Below are 21,562 nucleotides of genomic sequence, written 5' to 3'. Positions count from 1 at the left end.
AATTCAACCAACTTTCAAAACTGGTTCTATACACTCCTTTGCCTTCACTGAACCAGACAAAGGAGTGTAAAAAAGGGAATGAGATTGTTTGACCCTGGTTGTATGCTAGGTGCCCACCAAAGTCTTAGTCACTACCCTCAGACAGATAGGGGAGAGAGAATATGATGAAAGACTTATGAATTGAGATAAGGACAGGGAGATCACTCACCATTTAATGCCACAGGCAAAATACATTTGACGCAGGGAAAATAGTTTAATTTATTACCAATCAAATCAGAGAAGGATAATAAAAAAGTTAAAGGTACCCCACTCCTCCTTACCAGGCTCAACTTCACTACCTATTTTCCTCTACTTCATCCCTCAAGCATTGCAGGGCAACAGGGAATGGGAGCTGCAGTCAGTCCACACATTTTCTGTCACTCCTTCCTCATGCTCTTTCCCTGTTCAGCATAAGAATTTTTCTAATGGGATGGAGACCTCTGTGGTCTTCTCCCACATGGGTCCTTCACAAGGGCTGCAGCTCTTCCTGAACTGCTCCAGTGTAGGTCCTTTCCACAGGGCAGGGTCCTTCAGACACAGCCTGCTCCAGCATGGGTCTCCCAGGGGCCACAAGTCCTGCCAGCAAACCTGCTACCACATGGGCTCCTCTCTCCATGGAACCACAGGTCCTGCTAGGAGGCTGCTCCAGCATGGGTTTGCCACATCCCATGGATGCTCATGGGTGCAGGGAGACAATCTGCTTTACCGTGGTCTCCCATGCAGGCTGCAAGGGAATTTATGCTCCAGCACTTGACCATGTGTTCCCCCTCCTTCCTTACTGACCTCTGTGTCTGCAGAGCTGTTGCTCTCTAATATTCTCAGCTCTCTCTCCCAATCCATGTTGCACAGCAGTTTTCACACTTCCTTAGGTATACAGAGGCAATATACCATCATCTCTGATTAACTCTGTTTTGGCCATCAGCAGGTCCATCTTGGATCCAGATACAGCTGGGTCTGTGAGATATGGAGGCAACTTCTGCATTTGAAGAAACCACATCTGTAGCCCCCTGCTACCAAAACTTGCAATATAGATGCAATACAGGACAATACAAGCCTTCTAGTCCAGGTTCCTCCTCTTCAAGCTGCATTTTCTTTTACTATTATTATTATTATATACGTAAAAGAAGTTCATCTGCTTTAGAATAGCAACCTTGCCAAGGCAATGTGTCATGCTTATATGCCTGTTCCCAGCCACTCCTCTGAAAGGCCTTCATTTAGTCATGTGATGGGGGACATACATCTACAACAATCAGAGACATTCCAAAAAACCACCCAAACAGAAAGTCTAGAAGGATTAGCAATCAAATTTTTTCCTGACATGATAGCATTCCTCAGCTTGATCTCTCATTCTTCAAATCTTTTGGGAAGAGTTACAAGCAATTACCTTGTATGTGATTAGAAAGACTTGCCAAAATTAATCTTAAAAGCCTGCAGCACTACTGATCACACGCTTCCATACAGTGCACTTACTTCAGCTCACCATCATCCTTGCTTTCCCCTGAATCTCATCTCTAATTAGCCTAAACATCTTCTACTGCAGCTTAAGACTATCACCCCTCTTCTTTTCAAAGACAGGTTTTTGTACTCCTCTTCATTCCAAAGCAGCTTTTAATATATTTGAAAATCCATGCCTTGTTGCCTCTGCATTACATGTAGTTAAGAGACTAAGTCATACATACTTATATATATATATATATATATATATATATATATATATACACATATTTATATAATTGACCAGCCAGTCAAAGGAGGGGATTGTTCCCCTCTGCTCTGCCCTAGGGCAGCCTTGTCTTGAGCATGGTGTACAGGTTCAGGCATGGAAATACAAGAAAGTCATAAAGCTACTAGAGACCATCCCAAGAGGGACAGAAAGATGGTGAAGGGACTGGAGGGGAAGCTGTGTGAGGAGAGGCTGAGGACATTTGGTTTGTTCAGCCTGGAGGAGACTGAGGGGAGAGCTCATTGTGGTCAGCTGCCTCACAAGAAGCAGTGGGGCAGGCACTGATCTCATGATTCATCTGAGGAGGCAGCATGAAGCTGAATCAGGGCAGGTTTAGATTAGATATGGAGAGTAAGTTTTTTTCACCCAGAGAGTCACTGAGCACTGGAACAGGCTCCCCAGGGAAGTGGTCACAACACCAAGTCTGACAGAGTTCAGGAAGTGTTTGGAAAATGCTCTTGGGCACATGGTGGGACTCCTGAAGCTCTCCTGCACAGGACCAGGAGATGGACTCTGATCCTGGTGCATTCCTTCCAACTCGGCATTTTCTGTGATTCTATAAATCAGGTTTAGGGTTATACTTGCTCACCATGTAGTTCCATGTTATAAAAAAATACAGCTGATCAGGAGATCCTGTTAGATCAAGTTGCTGAAAGAACAGAAATAACCACTAACGAGGTTAAATATGCTTCAAAAGGAAGTTAGGCAGCTGTTTACTTATTTAACACCCTATAGTATGTATTGTTTATTGTCCTTCTCTGATGTTGTTATATTTTTTTAAAATGTGCTTCATTGGAAGAACCCTGAATTAATTGAACACAGAAGACAAATAAATCAACTGAATCATGTGATGTGCTCTTTTCCTAACACAGAACAAATCAAGATGTTGTCGATTAACCCCCTTCTCCACCAGGACAGAGTTCACATTTCATTTTCACCAATAACTTGGCAGATTTCCATATGTAACTTTTTGGCAGCTTCTGTTATATTCTCCTCCCCTTGAGCTACAGACAAACTTCCTTGGTTTATCTCTAGCTATAAGTGCTTTTATTGTTTTCTGCAGCTGCATCTAGCAAAGACCACAAAGTGCTCTTCACAACTTCTCACGTCTGTCCTGTATTCTTCTAACATTCTCATCAGACATAATTTGACTCCTTTACGCATCCTGAAAGTTTTTTTGTTTCTCTTCACTTTCTTCCTGTACACTGCAACTCACTTTATTTAAATCTCATTTCTTTCTGAGGTTCACTGTTTCTAGCCTAGTGTTGCCTTTCTCCTTTACACTCAGAAGCTGTTATAAAATAGTACAGTTCTTAGCCAGTCATATGACAGGACCTTGGAGGATAAATAGGGATTTTGATTTGTAACAAGCTAAGGACATGTGCTGAGGCCAGGATATGTCCTAATGACCTTTCACAACCAAGATAAGAGAGAGGAATGTTTTAGTTTTGCAGGGAAGCAGGAAGCAAGCAGGAATTCACTATCTGTCCTCAGGATTAAAAGCACCTTGGAGAACTTCAGCTGCTTTTTACCAACCTGCAGCAGTCTCAAACATCATTCACAAATTGAGAGGGCACTGGGGAATAAAACGCAGATTAAGACACCTTGAATGGGGGCACCTGAAAACATTTACAGCATTTTCAAAACTGAGTTTCGCAGACTTAAGTGTCTGTGGCAGAGGTAATCTCTGTATATGCTGATGGCTCCTTGGAGAGCACACATTAAAAAAAAACCAAAACCAACAAAAAGCCCCACAGCTAAATCATAATTCCATTCAAGAACATGCTGCAAGAAATAGGCCTCCAACATCCACAAACACCCCTTCTGTATGACTCCTAAGCTTTTTTCCAAGGCACCTGCAGAGAATCCTGCAGAAACAAAGGCAATTCCAAGGATTCAAGCATCTCAGATCTTTCCAAAACCGAGGGATGCTAGCTCTTAAATTCTAAACATTTCTAAGCAAGAACAGTTTACGTGAAAGAAACACTCACTTGGATACAGTTACTGAGGAAGTTGGTAGCCAGCTCAGGTCTCATGAGTCATAGCTGATTGCATTGCCACAAAATCCTTCCTGCTATAGAGCTGTCAAGCCTGAGGTATTCATAAAACAAATTTCAGAGCAGTATCTGCTTGAAAAATACTGGCTCAGGTGCTTAAGGCAAATCACACAGGAAAGATTAAGTGTTTTTATATACTTTATAACCTTCAAGAGTACTTCATGTGAGCAAAAAAAAACCAAACCCAAACCTTGCATGAAGAAACTTTAGCTTGATCTCCCTCACTACTCCAAATGGTGCTAATGGCATTTTGTCCTTTCCTTACAGAAGAAAGTCAGGGTGGTTCATAGCAGACACAACCCAAGCTTGCACATTACAATTATTAAAGTGTTCTTCTGCCACTATTCTCATTGCAGAACTAGAACTTATCTGAGGTGAAATTATTTCAAAAATCTGAAGGTTTTTCTTATGAAGAAAATCCTGGGCTGGGAACTACAACACAAACAATGGAGACCTACAGAAAATGAAAATTACAATTCCTTCAATCTCAGACATGAATGTCACTAGCATAAATTCATCAGAGGTTACCATCTAGCCTAAGCTAAAACATGAAATCTGATGTTCCACTTTTGCTTCTCTTAGTGCAACTCAAGGCAAGTTAAGAAAACTCCACATTCTTTTTTCTGAGTGGGCTTGAGTATGGTGTCAATCAGAAGTTACTTAACTGAAAATTGAGAAAAATTCAAGGTAATCAAACTCCATTTTTTTTTCTTTAAAAAATACCCTATACAATATGCCTTATATCAGAGTACCTAAAGCTATTAAAAATGCTAATACTCAGCTTTTAAGAAACAAAAAAAAGCCTTATCAGGTAAAACTGACTTAAGTGTTTTGCACATATTTCATTGATGCAAATGCTGTATATAACTCATGCCTGCAGATTTTTGTTTTTGCATGTAGCATGTGTGCAGGGACAAACTACCTGGCAATCACCTCTTTTCCACTTGGAATACAACTTGGTGCATTCTGCCCTTTGCTTCATCTGCTGAGGAAATACTGAAACACCACTCTGCAACTCTGATGCCTATCTGCAAGCTCCTTCATGTTAATACACCTGTAAATCTTTTTAATATAGCAACTTCACCAGTTTCAACTTAAATACCTCTTACAAAAGTAGACATGAAGTTATACCCTGGAAAATGAGATACAAGCCAGACTCTGACTACTCATAAATAGCTCCCAGCTCGAGAGACCTGAACACACAACTTTTCCCATGTGAACAGTGTCACTGCCCTACCATGCAAGGTACAATTTATCTGCTGGTTAGTTTTTTTTACCATTCCCATGGAACTCAGGAAAAAGCATCCTTTTTGTACTGTTCTTCAGTTTCCTGAAATCCTCCAGCTACAAAGTACCTGAACAAACTATCACTTCCTCCACAAAAAACCCAAATGTTCAGACCAGTTACCACTAACCTACAGATCTGCTTATTTGTTTTCACAGATCATTCAATAGGTTCTGGATGTGATGTATTCACTCAAATGCCAAAACCACCTCTATCCTGTCAAGTTTTCAACAGGAAATTCAGAAGATCACTCCGGGATAATATGAACAGGACAAGAAAGGACAGAGGGGCACAAGCAATGATCAGAAAAAAATAAATTGCATCTGTAACTTTTGAAACAGACAGAAGTTCAAAAGAGCATTGTATTCACCCATAAGCAAGGAAAACTCACAACAGAAGGCAGATCTGGACAATGGGAGAGATGTGCACGTGATGATTTAGGATGCAATGGACAAAACCAGTGACCCATGTTAAAAAAAGAGATGGCACAGTATATGATGAGCTACAGAAATAAGATAGTAAGCACCTTAAAAATTAGTTAACCTGATGGAATAGAAACAGGGAAAGCAATGCAATGTAGCAGGTAACAACATTAAATAAAGAAAACAAAAAAATCAGTCCATGATTCTCAGTAAGCAGCATGTATCAAAGCAAGAAAAACATTGCAGTTGAAGTATGTACTTTGATTATGAGAATAAAGGAAAGAAAGAACCTATTTGATACCAGAAAAAAAAAAGCTATATGAGCATATTCTACATGTACCTACGTTGAGGTGCTAACAAAATCCCCAAAATAAAAAGTTTACTTTAAGATCTGTGCTGTGTGACTGAAGGAATTACTTCTAAAAGCACACAAGAAAACTGTATTTCAGCTCCCATGTAAAACCAGTTTGCAACTGGCAGAGGCTGTGATTAGTTAATTTAAAAAAGCAAATGAAAAATACAGGACAATTTTGAAAAAGTGTATGTCTTAAAATAATTTTTCAAAAGCATTTAATTCATGAGAGATCCAAATTTTGAAGAAATTGTCCCCTGCTTCCAAAATGTAAAATGGCTGAAAACATGCTAATTTTTGAAAAAAAAACCTTTGAACAGAAAGCTAGCGAAATGAAGTACCACTGACATGATTTTAAAGTTGCATTCTAGATGGTGAATAATACTTAAAATCATCAATGGAAAAATACTATCAGCTGAATCACAATATGTATTTTACCAAACAATATCATGCATGGTTAAGACTTTACCAGACAAGACCTGTCAAAACATTGTCATTCATGCCTTATTAAATACTAAGTAGTAGTATTTTTCAAGTTAGTGTATTTCTCTCCAGAGTCACTGAAAACTCATGGGTCAAGATAGAGAGAGAGATCATTTACCTACTTGCCATCACGGTCAAACAGATTTGACTTGGAGAAAACTGACTTTATTCCAAAGTAGAGTTGCGTGGTGAGAAACAAGAGAGGCACAGGGGGATTGGGAATGAGGGCTGTGGTCTAACACTTTAATTCTGCCACTCCTTCCTCATGCTTTCACGTGCTTCAGCAGAGATTGTATCCATCACTGCAATTCTTCAGCGTAAACCTGTCACAGCATGGGCTCTTCGGAGTCCGCAGCCTCTGTCAAGACCTATCCAGCTGCCACGATCGGGTTCTAAACAGGTTGCAGTGTGGTCATCTGGTCTGGTGTGATTCTCCACAAAGGCTACACCAGAAATGCCTGTACAACGCTCTCTACAGGCTGCAGGGGACCTCGCTCTGTGGCTGGAGCACCTCTCCTTGCCCAGACAGCTGCGTCTCACACTTTTCCTCACTCCTCTTCTGTGGAATTGCATTTTATGGAAATGGTTTGCTCTGGCTCACCCCTGGAAAGTGTATGGTTTATCCCAAGTCTGTACCCTCCCTGCAGTATCGTGTATCTGTAACTCTATTAGCTAAAGAATGTTACCGCGCCCACTTTGAACCTCTGTGTTAAGGGTGCAGACGGACAAGGCTCGCTCTCTTTTGCCCTGGCGGTCTCCAGAGACTGCTCTCTCCCCTTCCCTCTCTCCCCTTCCCTCTCTCCCCTTCCCTCAGTGACCACGGTGCCTTCCCGGGGTAAGACTCCGAATAAACCCTCATCTCATCAGCACCCCACCAGCGTCTACAGTCTCTATGCCTGCCTACATGCGAACACCCACAAGACCCGGGGGTCTCTCGGGGAACTCTTCCCGGGGACCTCCCACCCTAAAATCTAAATCACGACACTCTTCCTCACACACTGCTGAGCAGCATTTCTGCCTCTTAGCTCTGTTTACCTTTCGAGGTCCCACAGTGGCTGTGGGGCTCAGCTGTGCCCTGCACTGTGTCTCTGGAGCTGGCCATGCTCTGTGCAGGACAGCCTGGAGTCTCCTCACAGAGGCTGCATGGCAGACTCCAGCCCCACGGGGTACACTCGGTGCAATCACAAAAGCTCATCAAGATCCCTCTGTCACTACGACTTATTTTTGAAGTCATTTGGCTTTAGAATGATAAGCATTGAAGTAATTAATTTTGCAAGGATTTTTTAAATATCAGTATCTATTCTGGATCAAAGTCTCAGGACGGAACAACTTAAAGAAAGCAATACATTAATACATTTTATTAACAATGTATGGAAGTCCCAAAAGACATTAAAAGTTCCAATTTCCTGTATTTGTAATATTTGCCTCCTGCTGCCCCAAGAAAAGCCAAGTAGATCCACAGATCTGGTGAATTAAGGTCTATCAAGAGTCACAACACAAAATTCTGGTTTCCCTTTCTTAGTTCTAAAGTCAAGTCAAAACCTAATAGAAACACTGGACTACAATGTCTTGCCTTTTCTTGTTATTCTTAAGCAATAAAAAAACCCACTTTTTAGTTACACTGACTACCTGTACTCTTTCTACATTTATTTGTACTGTATTTTTTTTTTTTACAACAGTATAGGAAAACCTAATTACAAAGAAGCAAGTAAATAAGACAGTTGAATGCCTATTGAAATGACAAACCTTTAGGGGCAAAATATGAAATATCTAACTTCTTGCTCATTAGCACATTCAAAAGAAAACTTTCTCATAATGGCATATTTGCACATGTAGAAAAAAAGTATAATAGGCTTAAAATAAATAGGCTTAAAAATATAAGAGTTATTAAATGTTTTTACATTTTTTTGCTACTACCCAAATATTCCACTTCAGGTCTTTACTCAGAATATTTTCTTCTCAAAATGCCTTTAAATATCTGTTTTTCTTTTAAATAATGATCTTATCTTTTCAAAACCTAGCTAAAGTAGAGGCCAGTGAAAGCAGAAGCAGGTAAGCAGAATTTAAATTTAGTTTGCTAGCATAGCATGCAAATTTAAAATTAGCTTGGTTTAATCCATTGCAAAGAAGCTCTCTCATGGGAGAACTGTCCTTTTAAGTCTAGATCAAGTATACACTGCATGTTAACTTTAGTACTGAAACCACATTTAAAATTTGAAATTACAGACCTCAGGTGTAAACCTGGTCAATCTGGTTTACTGCACACTTGCCGAGTAGATTCAGATGCAAAAGCGATCATATAAAAACATTTTCATATTTATTTCTGAGGAATTCATCTGTCTCACAGGACAGTATCTTAGAGTATATGATTTTTTAGATTAATATTTTATCACATTATTTCTGTTAATGAAGTGGAATTAGTAGGTAGTATCAAGTCATTGGTTTAAACGTGAACATACCCCTGACACTGCTGTTCTCAAGTGCCTACTGATAAAAACAATTACTTGTAATAGCAAGACCTAGAGCCTAGAGTGAAATGTAAGCTAAACGTTAGTCAGAGATGTAGAATGGCACTTTGTTACTAGAAGAAAGAGGGCAATGCTGACATAATCATAAATCACCATGTGTTTGCAGCCATCACATGAAGTGATCTGCTTGTGACTACAGATACATGTGAAAGCTCCATGGATTAGTAAATTGGTATTAACAGATTTAGATACACACAGAGAGAAATCAGGATATAACTAATGGGCCTGTCCTATTTAATCATAGTCCGAAGGGCCAACTATCAGTTATGGAAATGGAAGCATACATGTTATTGCTTCGGTGAGAACCAAGTCACAGTGAATCTCCCACAGACAAATTCATGTGATACTTCTCAGGTTTCCAGTTGGAACAAAATATTTGCATTATCAGGAAGGAAGACAAGCAATTCTGTATCAACTTTAGAGAATGCAGAAACACTGTGAGTCACGTTTTTTAAACTTCATTTTTACTGGACAGTCAAATATATGTGAAACTCACGCTGTTTCACTCCAAAAATAACTATTTGTATATTGATTAATTGAGTTATACCTCACACAATGTACTGCTGTGTGGCACAGGAGACCCAACACTCTCACATACACCAATGGCAACAGAACAACAAGGATTTCACAAGAAAATTATGAGTGAATATCCAGAGAAGGTACTCTACCCTAAGAGAAAAGCCACGCTTCATAGCACCATATTGAGGTGACAGAGTAGAACATTCTGGACTTAGATTCATGGTGATGGGAATGGAAATTCCAGTTCTAGAAAATCAGTGACATTCCAGCTAGAACAGAGACCTGATGTACCTGCAAAAGCATGACACTAAGACTTAAGATTAGGTTTGAATCCAAACATAAGCAACTTAACACAGTATACCTGTGTAAGCATTTCTATAAATGCAGTATTAACATTATTAGCAACAGGACTTATGCTAACTGTACAATTCCCAGTACTGAGCTGTCATGGGTTAGCACTGGCCAGATGTTAGTGCACCCATGAATATATATGTTTTTTCTCTAACAACTCCTGTGGGATGTGATCAGGAACAGAGCAGAGCAGGCTTAAATCTTGAAAACAAAAAAAACCCACCAAAACTTTATTAATTACATAAGAACAGGGACAGAGATACTCTTAAACACACACAGAGACAGAAATAAAAACTTCTTAGAACATTTCTTCTCCCAGTTTCTACCTCCCCACCCATCACTCTTCACAGACCAACCTTTGGGTTTTAGATCAAACAATCACCACTCAAAAACAAACTAATCTTCAATTCAGCAAGGGAGAGAGGAGTCTCTCTCGCACCACAGACTGTTCTTCAGAAAACACGGGTCCACCCCTTATGTGTTTTCATGTCACCCATAGCACCGCCCGGAGAAGTCTGCTAAGGTGACACTCTCTTTTTCCTATGTCCAGCGCTCTCACCGCTGTCCACAGGCTGAAAACTACATACAGGGCTCTTTTAAGGATACTTGCATGCCGAGCTCTCCCCTTTTTACCCAGGGGCCGGGGTTCCAGGAGCAGGTCTGCCCTGAGGGCAGAGGGCGCCACCTCACCCTCCCCCTCTCTTCTCTGCTCGCTACTCACTTCAAGTGCCAGTCACTGTAGCAAAAGCAAGGGCAGCTGTATCCACCCAAAAATGCAGTTTATGTTCAAAAGAGACTTAAGTTCAGTCCATGGCTGACATTATGCAAGAAAAGTCCAGCTCCAAGGCTACTCTTCTCATTCTTCCATCGAGTTCCTTCCAATCATGCTTTATCATCTCGGTCCCAGGCTGCTTCCCTCTCTCCGAAAACTACCAGTCATGAGAATCAATGTCTAAGAAAAGTTTCTTTCTGCCAAGCAAGGGTTAACAGTTTCTTCTCAGCAGGGTGCTGCAGGCTCAGGCACTCCCAGGCTCCGCAGACCCCCACGTGGCTGAGCACCTTCTCCCGGAGTTTGGGGGGGAGGAGGGGGGTGAGCACACACAGAAGGCACTTCCACAGTTTCCACCCCTCCATCCTGGACGGGGCAGCTGAGTTCCAGTCCTGTCCCCTCTCTTCTTCCCCCCCCCCCCCCCCCAGGGCTCCGGCTTACCTGAGCCGACCACGTGTTTTCCCCTCCCCCACCCAGCCTCGTGGCCGGGCAGGGAAAGGAGGCTGGAGACGTCTCTCTGCTGAAACCCGGATCCGAAAAGAGGCTGACCCCCCCCACACTCCTGCTTTTAACTCTTTGTGTCCTCAGAGGCGTGTCCAAACCTCTGAGTGACCAACCCAGGTGCCAGCAGAAAAGCTGATTACTGATTGGACTGCCCACAACTCCCTGGAAAAAATCACCTCCCCCCCCCCCAACCACGACATGAGCTGATTTCAATAATTTGTTATGAAAACTGGCTCTGTGAACTAGACCTTGGAACCAGGTGTCTCTTACTATTGATACACAATTTAAGCACGAGATATCAAAGACCTTGAAACTATGGACACAGACGAAAAGCCATGGGCCCAGAATCATAAACAATTCCTTAATGGTCAAATACTGGTCAGTGAAAATATGCAGCCTCCACAGCTGGGAAGGCTGTTTTTGCTCTTGGTAGCAGCGTCAACTTAAAAAAACCCAACAGCTGAGCAACAGGGCGAGGAAGCAACAAGGCTGCGGCCTGGGAGAGGAACACCTCTCCAGCATCACACCACATGCAGTTCAGCATCAGGCACCCCAATTATATACTAAAAGATGCTTACAAAAAACCCTAATTTTAGCCTGTGTGTGTGTTTTGGAAAAAACATGTCTATACGTGTCTTATGCAAACTTCCCCAACCCTCACTGAAGAGTTCTTCAATTAAACCTAACTGAACCTAAACCTTTGCCTCAGCAATTAGGACCATCAAGTAACAAAGACATCAGGCTAGAAATATGGTACTGGCTCCATGGTACTGCAGTTACAGATAATTTAGGACTCAAGTCAGATGTAAATGACTGCTTTGAATACAAAATGATAATGGTTACTGTATATTAACTAATGTATAGCAATAATTAACACTGTATAAGAACTAATTAAAAGGATAAGGCATGTTGCTAATGAATGTCAGTCTAAAAGCTTTCAGCTTTAAATTGACCTGAATTGTCAGTCTAAACTCTTCCATCACAGCTACCTCCAATTCTTTTATATATATATATATATATTTGCATGTGTGTACATATAGATCTACATATATATGCACACAATTAGTTTTTAAATAGCTGAAAAAGAGAACTTAAGAAAGAGCAACATTAGTCCCTAAAAGACAGTAACTTAAAAAGTTTAAAGAATATATTAGACACCAGTTAAAATACAACCTCTGCTAAGTACCTGGAGAGCTGGAGTAGTAAATCCTGCTCCAACTAGTTCTCTTAACTAAGGAATGTTGGACTTCAGTTGAGAGGAAACACACAACAAACAGATTTTAAAAGTGGTGAAGTTGGCCACACTTTTGATTGAATCAACCCTAACTAGAATTCAACAAGAACACAGGGAAATAGCAACTGAAGCATATGCCTAAAGGAGGAGGCAAGAAGACGAACTGAGAGAAGAAGAAAACCACACTCAACCAGTCATCTGTGACAAACTATTTTGAATGTATGAGCAGAAAGGGTGGTTAAGCAAGCGACTTCAGGAAGCACCTAACACAGAGATGGCCGGCATGCACAGTACATGAAAAGTATTCTGACTTTCTGACTTACTGTTCTATGAATGCATAGAAAAGTGAAGTCTAAATTGTACAAATCCTCAATAGAGCAGTTGGAAACGTCATTAACAGCTATCACAAGACACATCAGATAATCAACAGCAAGCTGCCTAGGAGGAGTGTTGAGCAACACTACAGCCCTGGAGGGGGTGACGTATGAAACAATCATACTCGTGAACAAGAAATCAACTATAAATCAATCTTACGAAAATGCACAGAAATTCAGATTGAGCAAGAATAAGGATTGCAAGTAGCACAGAAAAAATTTGCTAAGCTATAAAATCATAGCTTTAATACCTAAAACACTGAAATTATTTAAAACTTGATATACATCTGTGAGAAACACCCCACAGCATGAAACTGCTCCAATATACTGCTCCACAGGAGCAGTATGAATTATGAACACATGAATTATGACCCTGAAGTGTATGTCAAATAATGGACAGTGTTGGAATTTAATTATCATAATAAAAAAGTCATGCTGGGGAATTATATTCTCACTGATAAGAAGACGACAGAAATACAGCTGGATTACAGACTTAATTTTAAGAGTATGGTAAAACATGATTACATTCAAATACTAAAGACTAACTCTTCAGCAATATTAAGTAATGGTGAAATATCTGGTTAATGTACGTTGTAGATATTTTTTTACATCTTCTTCATATTAGAACCTGCATAATAATACAAAGAACAGCCTGAGCTCATCTGGATGTGTATTTTTCCATTTCTGGCCTAATTTCTCCAATACACACTACAGAAGAAATTATCCATTTCTCCACCATGCCAAATAATTGCTCTTTGCCTGACAAGGCTATTAGCACTTTATAGAACTTCAATATATACACACGTTTTCACTCCACATCAAGCCATCAATGGCTGGTTCAGGTAACTCAGAGGTCAATGTCATTATTTCCTAGGTATTTACTCCCTTTCCCTTCCTCTCTATCATGTTGCCCTTTGGCATTTTCCTCTCCAGAACAAAATCTCTAGAACAAAATGTTTAGGCCTTTCACACATGGAGTAAGTACTCCTAACCACATTTGCCTCTATTGAGAATATCCATTTCCCATTTAGCCAAAAATCTCCAGTCTAGATTTAACTACTTGATTGAGACTTGCACCAAAGCCTAGCAGCACCAATTGCCACATGTCCTAAATAAACCCCGACCTAGTTAGGGCTTGTATTGTAAGTCTTAGTTTACTCAGGTCATTTTTTTAGAAGCAACTAAGGCTGAGAAGGCACTTTATCAAATCACAGAAAATTAATTATTCAATTAAATGCCCATCCCATCATGCTATACCAGATTGTTTTCCAGCCTCAGACAGCTGGAAACAATATTTTCACAAGCAATTAGCAATTACTACAAATTTACTGCTAGTGTTCTGCACAGGGCAAGGATTTATGGCCTACTTTTTTTAATAAAAACTTTCACAAACGAAAACCTATCAGTTCCCATTCAACTTAACTAGCAATAAACTCAAGGAAACCTAACAGTAGATGCACACTGCAATTATAGCACTCTTTTATCATAAGCGGGTATGTTAGCAAGATCAAATTTTGACACAGTAGCTAGAAAAAAAAGGAAATCCAAACTTTAGTTCTTCTATACCATTTCTATGTACTACCATATCAACTGAGTCGAAAACACTGTTAGATCTCACACTGCATAAAGTGTAATCAATATACTGTTAATGTCAAGATGAATTTTTGAAAGTCTGTTTTGCAAGACCTGATTCTTCATGCCACTAAGAACATTTCTCTAGCACTGACCAACCTCCTTCAATTAAAAATACAGATCTTTATTATAAAACTTTAGACATTTGTAGGGTTTGACATTTCTGTGAAAAAGCTCATAGGAAGGTTCTGCATGTGTTTTAATTGATGAACGCATGAAGCATTTTCTGTTAACTTGCCAATCTATTTTTAAAAATGTCAATCTGTACTCACAAGTGCCCAGTTATTAATGGTGGTATCACGCTATAAATAAACCAGAAATACTACTAGAGTGAGGAAGGGCGGCTGTTCAACTAACCATATCTTTAAAAAGTGGAGTAAGCTTTTTATTTTTAGTAGTTGATTACCAGATACAAACATGTCAGTCTCTCTTCAGAGGGACTTGAATGTATGAGCAGAAAGGGCAGTTCTATATTATATAATAAATAAATAAAGGGCAGTTACACATATTTTTATATAAAATTTTTATATTTATAAAAATATAATTTATAAAATTTATATTTATCCTTATATATTCCATATATAAGGAAATGAGAAACTTAAAATTGAAAATTGACAGTTTAGCTCTTTCATGTAGTGTTCTTGTTCTTTTTGTAAACTGAAAGTAACATGTTTACACCTGTCCTAATTTATAAAATGAATATTTATTAAGTTCTTTACAACAACAACTTATTACCACTTAGAAAAAAAAGCTAAGACAATTCACTAAGCTGTCCTTCCAACAGACTTCCATTTTCTATCTTACTGCTTTTCTTGCGCTCCAGATATTCACAACAGATACTCAACCCCCACACCTTTTAGAAGTTCATTCTAAAGTTAAATGGCTGGCTTACAATTTTTATATTAATATAAAATGTCATTACTGCCTTCATTTAGCAACTGTGCTTTCCAATTGCTGTTTCTGGAAGAAAAAAGCCCCAACAAACTAGTTTACTTGAAAGTATCTCCACTATGCAAACTGAATTGACTGTTCAGTCCTAGTTCAAGCATTTCCACGGAGCTGTCTAGTTAAATGTTTACAACACAATAAAAACAAAGTACTCGAAAATCCCCAAACCAATAGAAACCAATAGCAAGTTTCTGTCACAGTACAGCTAGTCTGTAGCTAAACAGATGAATCTGGCTGTAAGAAGAAATCTAATTTGGCTTTCCTAGTTCAATAAACAAGTCCCTAGGTGAACAATCATAGGATAGATTTAAACTCAGAGACCTCCACCAATCCCTTCCAACCCTAAACACAGATGCATCACTGCCGAGGAAGCTGGGAGGTGTTAAGACCCAGGTGAATCAGTTGTCCAGATCTGGGAGTTTTAAACTCCTTGTATAAGAAGGGTCCAAACAATAAAACAGGTGGTTTATCCCATAATCAAGAGGACTGGAGTCGTAATTTCTGTCTCTTATGACCACATGTAAGACGTGGTGCCCCCGTGTGAGGACGACAGCCAACCCGCCAGCAGAGCAGAGGGAGACAGAACAGCCCATCAGGCTGTACAAAATTATGTATAAGAGCCCACCAAAACGGCCTGAAGAGTGGCCAGAGCTTGTGAGAAGAGCCGCCAAAGCAACAAAGTACTGGAAATAAAAAGAGGACAGCGCGTGCAGAGCCTGCCCAAACCAGGAAAAAAAAAAAACAAACCCTGAAAAACACAGAGCGTGCATGGAGAGCCGCCAAACCAGCAGTGAAAAGCTGCAACAATACAGTAATGAGAGCTGTTTCCAGTGGAGAGCCGCCAAAAATCCAGATTCCCCTTTATAAATACCCCTTGTAAACAGAAAACAGTGCTGAAGAAATGAGAGGGTGTTTTTCACTGGAAGAAAATTCCGTCATCAAGGTATGGATTCTCCTTTTACCTAAAAGGGGAGTAAAGTACATGCGGCAGGCGTTGCTAGCCTTGCTGGCGTGTTCTGGGAACCACAGACTGAATGTTGTAAAGCTCTGTAAAATTGCTTTGGACTTGCTGGGGTGGCTGGGAGCAGGACACAGCTCGGCAGTAAAAATGCCGCGGACACCGAGCCGAAATGCCCACCGAGGACACGGAGCGGGGCAGAGCGGAGGGCGAAAAACCAAGACGGGGAGCAGCCGTCCCTTGCCAGAGCTCCTCTGCCGCCGCCGGGTACATCCTCGGAATGCCCAGGTCCGCCCATGCCCCAGCTACAGGAGCTATCTTTGGGCTCCACGCCCCGTAACTCGCTACAGAGACAGCCCTGCCAAAAAACCCCAGCGTGGCACGGCCCTTCAGACGCGGGTCACCCGAGACGGCAGAGAGCACATGGCACCGGGGTCACTCGTCCAAAACGGCACGGCGCAGGAGGCAGCCCGCCGGGGGAGAGATGCAAAAGCAGCGGCTGGAGTCGCCCCCACCGTGGCATTCAAGACTTCTCCGGTGTGCCCACCAAAAACCGAAGGTAGCAGCGCCGCGTCACCAGAGGCTGGAGGAGAGGCCGGCGGTCCCGCCGCCGGAGCTGCCCCGGCGCCGCGCTCGCCTGGGACCGCAGGCTGCCCCGTACCACTGCACCACAGCCAGGACTGGAGAAACCTGAGAAAAACCGGGGCAGCCAGCGCACAAGAGACTGGGAGGCGCAGGCAGCGCCGGGACCCCGCACCGGGGCGGCTGCGAGCGGAGCGGAACCGCGCAGCATCACCGACAAACCCCGTTGCGCGGCAACCACGATAGCAACGACAGCAGCGACACCGACCCCTGTGCGCAGCCAGCGAGAGCCTGTTCAGGCTCCTGGGACCACGGGAGGAGACCAAAAGATGGCCCCCGATCCCCCAGTTTGGTTAACCTTGAGGGAAACCCGAGCAGTGTCACGGGACAGCCGTGTGCGATGCGGCGTTGGCTGGAATTGGGGCTGGAATTGGGCCCCTCCCAGCAACGCATCCCCTCTATCCCCTCTCCAGATGCCTTCTGCGGAGGTGCAGCGGCAGGGAAGGGGAGCGGAGATGTGCGAAAACGCAGTGCCACAACAGCAGCGGCGAGCCTGCCGTATCTAGAAGACACCTGTGACCGCACGGCGCTCTGAGCCAACCCCAACCGTGCCAAAAGCCACCACACCGAAGGTGCCCAGACGCCAGCCTGGTGGAGGATCGGGGCACGGGCAAAGCCCCCGTGGGGAGCCCAGCGAGCAGAGAGCGGCCCCGAAGGCGGCGGGGGAGGCGTGCGGGGCCACGGTGCCATGGGGGCAGCTGGAATAGGGCTGTCCCGAAAAAGTGACACCGGCCGCATGGCACAGCCGCCACGGGGCGACCAAGGGCGAGCCACCCCCTCAGCGAGCCCGGCGGGACATGAACAACCCCCTGCGTGGAGGCAGTGAAGAAGCAAACCGAGTGACTTAACAGCGCCGTCCAGGCGATGCCGACAGAGGCAGTGCCGAGCTCCTGCTCCGCGCACAGAGCAGCCTCGCCTGGTAAAGCACGGCCCCCTCCCAACGTCAGCAAAGCCCACAGCCACCCTGCCCGCCACTGCTTTCACTCTGCCAAGGATCTCGTACCCTAAAAACTCTAACAAGTTAATATAAATAGAAGAAAAGATAGGGCTAGTTTAATACCCCCTTCCTGAAGAGGGAGGACAACAGCATTTGCACATGCTGAAGTTGAAACTGATTCATGTAACATATCCTTGTTAGCTAATTCTTTCGCAGTTACTATATAGTGTCACGCCAATGTTACAAACATGGACAACACTGACAAATATGTCCTGAAGTTTACAGTACAATAGGTGTTGATTTTGTGCATTCTGCAGGCATCATGTTTGCTCCATCAACCTGAAAAACAAACCGCACTGTTTCAAATTTAAATTGTCAAGTGCTGTCAAGAGTGTTTGCAGCTACAAGCAAAACTTGTCATTTCCTACAGCTAATTCATAGAAATTTTCTGCCTTTACTATTCAGTGATTCCTACACGATTTAAGGAGTCAGTGCTGATATTGTTCCTGTGTTACCACTACCCCAAACCCCTAATTTAAAATTGTCTTTTATAAATGGAGGTTCCTGTAATAATTCTCATTAGTAAGATATGCTTTCAAGTTGAAATTAACTGATATTTCTTTTTCAAGGCGCTCTTTCTAGGAAACAGCTTGACCCTTACATTTTCCTTAACGTGAAAAGATTACCACTTGAATGAGAAATTAATTCTAACTACCCTCCATATTTAAAACACTAATTGCACGTTTTCTTATTATTAAACTAAAATATAACCATGACTTTTAATGTTGAGTTTCTACAATTAAATATGCAGATGTTAATCACAGAACTAAAGTAATTTCAGATTACAAGAAAGTTCAAAAACATATATAAGAATGTATTAACATAATGATATAACATACTAATATAACATACTCATGACTTATACTGATACATGCAATATATTTATACAATATTCACCTATACTTCATCACCTTACAGTGCTAAAAGAGATTTTCTTGGTAACAAATAAAGGTGATTACTACTCCAACCACATTCCTAGTATTTCCCAGTTGTAGATCTTCTATTAACAATTATCCTGTGTTGCAGAGATACTGCCCTTTATTATGTATTTAGTCTCCCCTCTCAGGATCGAGACTTGGCAACTTTTAGTGAGTGAAATCCCAATGTTATAAGGAAAATGCACATATGCCTTTCACTGCCTCATGGAGTTTTCTTTAACTTGTTAACTTTATTTCAAAAGTATTTTAGACAGCAAGATTAGCAGTAACATTTTGCATGTCATTTCAAGAATGCTTATTAGTTTATGATTAGTCTACAACTAGCACCCAAGGATTACAACCAAGTGAAGAAGCCTTCACAAGAGAAATTTGAAAGCTCCAAATATTCACCTTAAACCATCTATAAAACCCTTAGAATGACAATTTACTTACGACTTTACTCAAAAAGAGCAAAAATCAAGTGTTTAAAGACATTATTAATACAAGGATATGCCACTTTTAATCAGATACCAAGATATGACCTGTAAAACCTAACTAAGACAAAGAGATATTTCCTTTGATAGTTTTGAATTGGTTTGTTTGTAACAAAAAAGTAAATAATACTTTCAAAGGACTTATATATGTGTATGTATATAGTTACAGTTATCTATAAACTTTTTCTATCATCATTGATTATTTAGCCAAGGATAGATGACAAAACCAGCTGTTCTATGAATTACTACTAAAAGATTTCTTTTAAAGATATGATAGAGAAGCTCTGCCCAGTCTAGGTCTTAGCCCTAGCCAGGTTACTGTCTTAAGTGGCAGAAAAAGTATCAAACCCAGGTGTTTCTATGCTAAAAATGAAAGCAAATCACTCTGACTAGGTGTTTTGGCTTTGCAAAAGCTAAACCCCTTTTCCTTTGAGATAAACATAAAGGCCTCATCTAGAAAAAGCTTCCCAAAACCTCATTGTGAAAAGGAGGCTCCTCAGCGATAGCAGACACTGGGTGATACTAAAGCATATAGGCAGTTATAACTTTCATCTTGTTAATTTAATTCAGAAGTGCGTATTTTGTTCCTATTATAGTTGTTAAAACAAAAGGGAGAAATGTGGGAGGGATGTACACCCCCCTCAAAAGTCTTGGGTGCTCTCACATTCTCATCTTTTTCTCACATTTTTAAATTAATTCACAACATAACCTAGCAAGCTTGTCAGAAGCAGAAGACTGTCAATTTTAAGACAATTCACCCATTACCCTACTTGAACCCCAAACCTCAAATATCTAGAAAACATAAGCAGTAAAAAGATGTATGTTTTTTAATTTAAATGGTCTTGAGTTAAATTGTTTACTATTTGTAAATTTAAGTTGTAAAATTGTAACTCCATCTTAAAAACTTCTGTATTTCTGGTAACCCTCTTAACAGCTCCTGAATGTGAATGTCACAACTCCAATGATACATGAGATATCTGTGTTACCATGTTGTCTTTGTCATCCTAACTGCAAGGCGCCTGCAGAAGATAACAAAGAACGTGTTTACATTTTTCAATGTAACCAGAAGGGTGAATTGTCACAATACAGCTAGTCTGTAGCTAAATAGATAAATCTGGCTGTAAGAAGAAACCAAATATGGCTTTTCTAGTTCAATAAACAAGTCCCTAGGTGAACAATCGTAGGATAGATTTAAACTCAGAGACCTCAACCAATCCCTTCCAACCCTAAACACAGATGTATCACTGGCCAGGGAGCTGGGAGGTAAGACCCAGATCAATCAGTTGTCCAGATCTGGGAGATTTAAACTCCTTGTATAAGAAGGGTCCAAACAATAAAACAGACTGCTTGTCTTATGATGAAGAGGACTCAAGCTATAATTTCTGTCTCCAACCTATGACCACACATAACAAGTTTCCATAAAGGCTTTGATATGCATATACACCATTGCAGTACAACCAAAGCCAAGGAAAACCATTACATCACAGTTACTGCATTTGGTTTAAGCAAATACAACCAAAAGGTTCTTCTATATCAATAATATACACAGGAAAGAAGATGAATCCCAACCACTGGATTAAAGCAACATGACAAGTATAGATTTTACCAGTAGAAACGCTGAAGTTTTAAGTTGGAACATAAGCTTCTGGAACTCTTCCTGTGTAGGTAGTCACCTCTAGGGCCAAAAATACAAAGTTCACACATAGCTGAGCTTAAGCAATCTCAAAATCTTAAAAGCATTACATTTCTCTATATATTTTTCAATATAGATCCATGCAGAAGAGCTACTCTAACCAGGCAAAACTCCCTGGAATTCAACAGATAAACACTTCGTTAGTAAGAATTCTATAAAGAGATTTGAGAATCTATTAATATAAATTTCTACCACAATTAAATTAGTGTTGGACTTCCTCTTAGACTGCCTGAAGCGGGGGTACTGCATAACATGTTATTCTTGATTTATCATGCTGTGACTACATGAATTAGTGCAAGTCACTCCATACAACAATAGTGATGGCACTGTAAGAGCAGACAGAGCAATGAAACACAGCAAAGACAGCACAAGCTTATGGACCAGGTTGCCTAAAAGTTGGACCTCCAGATCTACTGGGCATTTTCTTTTTGTTCTTTTAATAACAGATCCAAGACCTTCCAACTCCAAAACCATGCCCCAGGGATCCACACTTAGAGCACTGCCATGAATATCCATTCTTAACCTTGCACACAGAATTCCCCATTGCAACTTTGACTTCAAAAATGAAGGAATGACAAAGCTTTAAAATAAAGATGGGTATCCTTAATAAAGACCAACTGACACTGACTACCATCACCAGC

General features: G+C 41.1%; 1 protein-coding gene across 3 annotated transcripts in view; it reads right to left on the bottom strand.

Moving 5' to 3' along the window:
- Positions 1-21,562, bottom strand: part of CERT1 (ceramide transporter 1) — an 86,912-nt gene that overhangs the window by 58,051 nt on the left and 7,299 nt on the right. Inside the window, exon 1 of one of the 3 annotated variants that reach the window (XM_063423349.1) lies at positions 823-988. The exons of the other annotated variants lie outside the window; for them this stretch is intronic. Within the exon in view, the coding sequence (XP_063279419.1) occupies positions 823-879 (57 nt within the window). The 5' untranslated portion in view covers positions 880-988. Of the gene's footprint in view, positions 1-822; positions 989-21,562 lie in introns of those variants that run through there. 3 annotated transcript variants of the gene reach the window in all.

This window comes from Prinia subflava, chromosome Z, assembly GCF_021018805.1.
Source record: "Prinia subflava isolate CZ2003 ecotype Zambia chromosome Z, Cam_Psub_1.2, whole genome shotgun sequence".
In the NCBI taxonomy this organism is placed as follows: Eukaryota; Metazoa; Chordata; class Aves; order Passeriformes; family Cisticolidae; genus Prinia; species Prinia subflava.
This window is presented reverse-complemented; position numbering and strand designations above follow the sequence as displayed.